Raw genomic sequence first — 1999 nt, 5'->3', positions numbered from 1 at the left:
GTCAAAATATTTGTATTTGTTTTCACGGATTTAAGTTGATTGATCAGTCAAAATATTTGTATTTGTATCACGGATTTAAGTAGATTAGGTATACTGTTTTTCATATGTGCTCTTCTACGTCTTGGTCATGGACGTCTTTTGATACTTATATTACATGTACAACAACATAAATTTGTTTAATTTGACACAACAGCATTTAATGTTAGTTGCCCACCAAAATACAACATCATAAATTTGTTTAGTTTGACACAACAGCATTTAATGTTAGTTGCCACCAAAAATATAGCATGATGATTAAGTGTAAAAACGATGTATAAACGAAAACGTTTCGGAAGCAATACGCATAGGTTATTTGTGCAACTAATTATTTTTGGTTATCCTCCATTTTTTAACCAAATGCCGGTAGGGGAGCATACCACATATTAGTTCAGCATTCATTAAAAAAAGAAGCGTACAATCACATATTCTTATTTTGATACAGTGTTTGTGTGTTTTACCAAAAATAATGTATGTTAGCAAAATATCATCTAAATTAAAAGTCCATTGGATCCTTGCTGTTAGATATGAGTAATTATATTGTGAGCCATCTTAAAAAGTATTAATTAGTTTACTTGTCCCTAATCATTTTCAACATTTATAATGTTCAAATCAATTATATAAAGACACAGGATACATCGTCAGAGAAAGAGTTGATTTCGATCCTACGTCTTCGACGAGGTTCGAGTATGAGCTATAAATTCACGTGCACGCAAAAATTTCGCGCCACCTTTGCTAAACGACGAGGACTGTGTGATAGACTTTACGTGTGTGTTTCTTCTGCACAACCGACACAATGGCGGATTCTTCACCCAAGAAAACGACAAAGCCGAAGACCGTTTCTTCACACCCAACCTTTCTATCTATGGCTGTAGAGGCCGTGACCAATATCAAGGACCCCAAAGGTGTGTCTGTGCCCGCCATTCGAAACTTCATCACGGAAAAGTACAAAACTGTCGACGTGGGAACATTGCGCTTCCGGTTAAAACAAGCGCTTACCAAAGCTATGGAGAAAGAGACAATAGTGAAATCGAAATCTACGACAGAGAAACCTCTCTTAATGAGCAGATTCAAACTCAACAAGGAAAAAATTATCGCGCTAGAGAAAGCAAAGGCTAAAAAAGAGAAGGCAAAAGAAAAAGAGAGGGCAGAGAAAGAGAAATCTACAAAGACTAAAACTGTCAAGAAAACAAAATCTACAGAGAGCCCAAAAAAGAAAGTGAAAACTGCAAAGGCAAAAACAACACCAAAGAAAGCAACAAAGACGAAAAAGGCGCCAAAAACGCCTGAGAAAAAGGTCAAACCAAAGGCGAAGGCTGTGACGAAATCTGCAGTAAAGGTATGTAGGAGGTAACGTTTACCACCATAAATCTTCAAATTAAGATTTTTTTATTTAGTATCTTGGGTCGCAAAGTAACTCCTATTTGTAAACTATGCAATGTCAATTGATGTATGGATCAACTCAAACGACTTAAATTTGTCGTGTCCAAAAATGTCCAGAAATGTTTTGAAGAGTCCCAATTACAATACGAACATGCTGCAGTCTCCCAACACAATATCCCACACCACTACTTTAGTGTTCGATGCCTACGCTATTGTGTGGAATGTCAATAAGTTATACAAATACATGTAGTGGCAGTTTCTAGTAGAATTGTCGCGCGAAAATACTTTCAGATTCTGTTTGCTTTTGTCATTTCAGGCTATCAAGACACCAAAGAAAACCACGAAGAAATCTGCAAGTGGAAAAATGAAAGGAAAATGAAAATGTGATTTGAAATTTAGATTTAGAGTTCTGTGATATGTGGTCAATAAAATGGACACTGTTGTAATATGGCATGGAAATTGTGACAATGACATTAATTTTTAACATAATTTAAATTTTAGAGCTAACAATTACATGTGCTTTTGATTGTAAAAATCTGATGATACACGACTTTTTAATAAATGTTTTTTTAATCTTTAA

The 1999-nt window shown here is 35.1% G+C and overlaps 1 protein-coding gene across 1 annotated transcript; it reads left to right on the top strand.

Moving 5' to 3' along the window:
- The first annotated feature begins 320 nt into the window (after positions 1-320).
- On the top strand, positions 321-1999 carry LOC138323419 (histone H1-like). The gene is made up of 2 exons (XM_069268027.1): positions 321-1375; positions 1736-1999. The coding sequence occupies exons 1-2, from the start codon at positions 833-835 to the stop codon at positions 1796-1798; spliced, it is 606 nt and encodes a 201-aa protein (XP_069124128.1). The 5' UTR covers positions 321-832; the 3' UTR covers positions 1799-1999.

The sequence above is a fragment of the Argopecten irradians genome, chromosome 5 (assembly GCF_041381155.1).
Source record: "Argopecten irradians isolate NY chromosome 5, Ai_NY, whole genome shotgun sequence".
NCBI lineage: Eukaryota > Metazoa > Mollusca > Bivalvia > Pectinida > Pectinidae > Argopecten > Argopecten irradians.
Note: the sequence above shows the minus strand (reverse complement) of the source record. Positions and strands in the feature narration are given on the sequence as shown.

What these genes read in the sequence shown, in the direction of transcription:
- LOC138323419 (XM_069268027.1), top strand. Translation starts at nt 833, where the DNA reads ATGGCGGATTCTTCACCCAAGAAAACGACAAAGCCGAAGACCGTTTCT. An exon ending in TGACGAAATCTGCAGTAAAG is followed by an intron (nt 1,376 to 1,735) that starts GTATGTAGGAGG and finishes TTGTCATTTCAG; the next exon opens with GCTATCAAGACACCAAAGAA.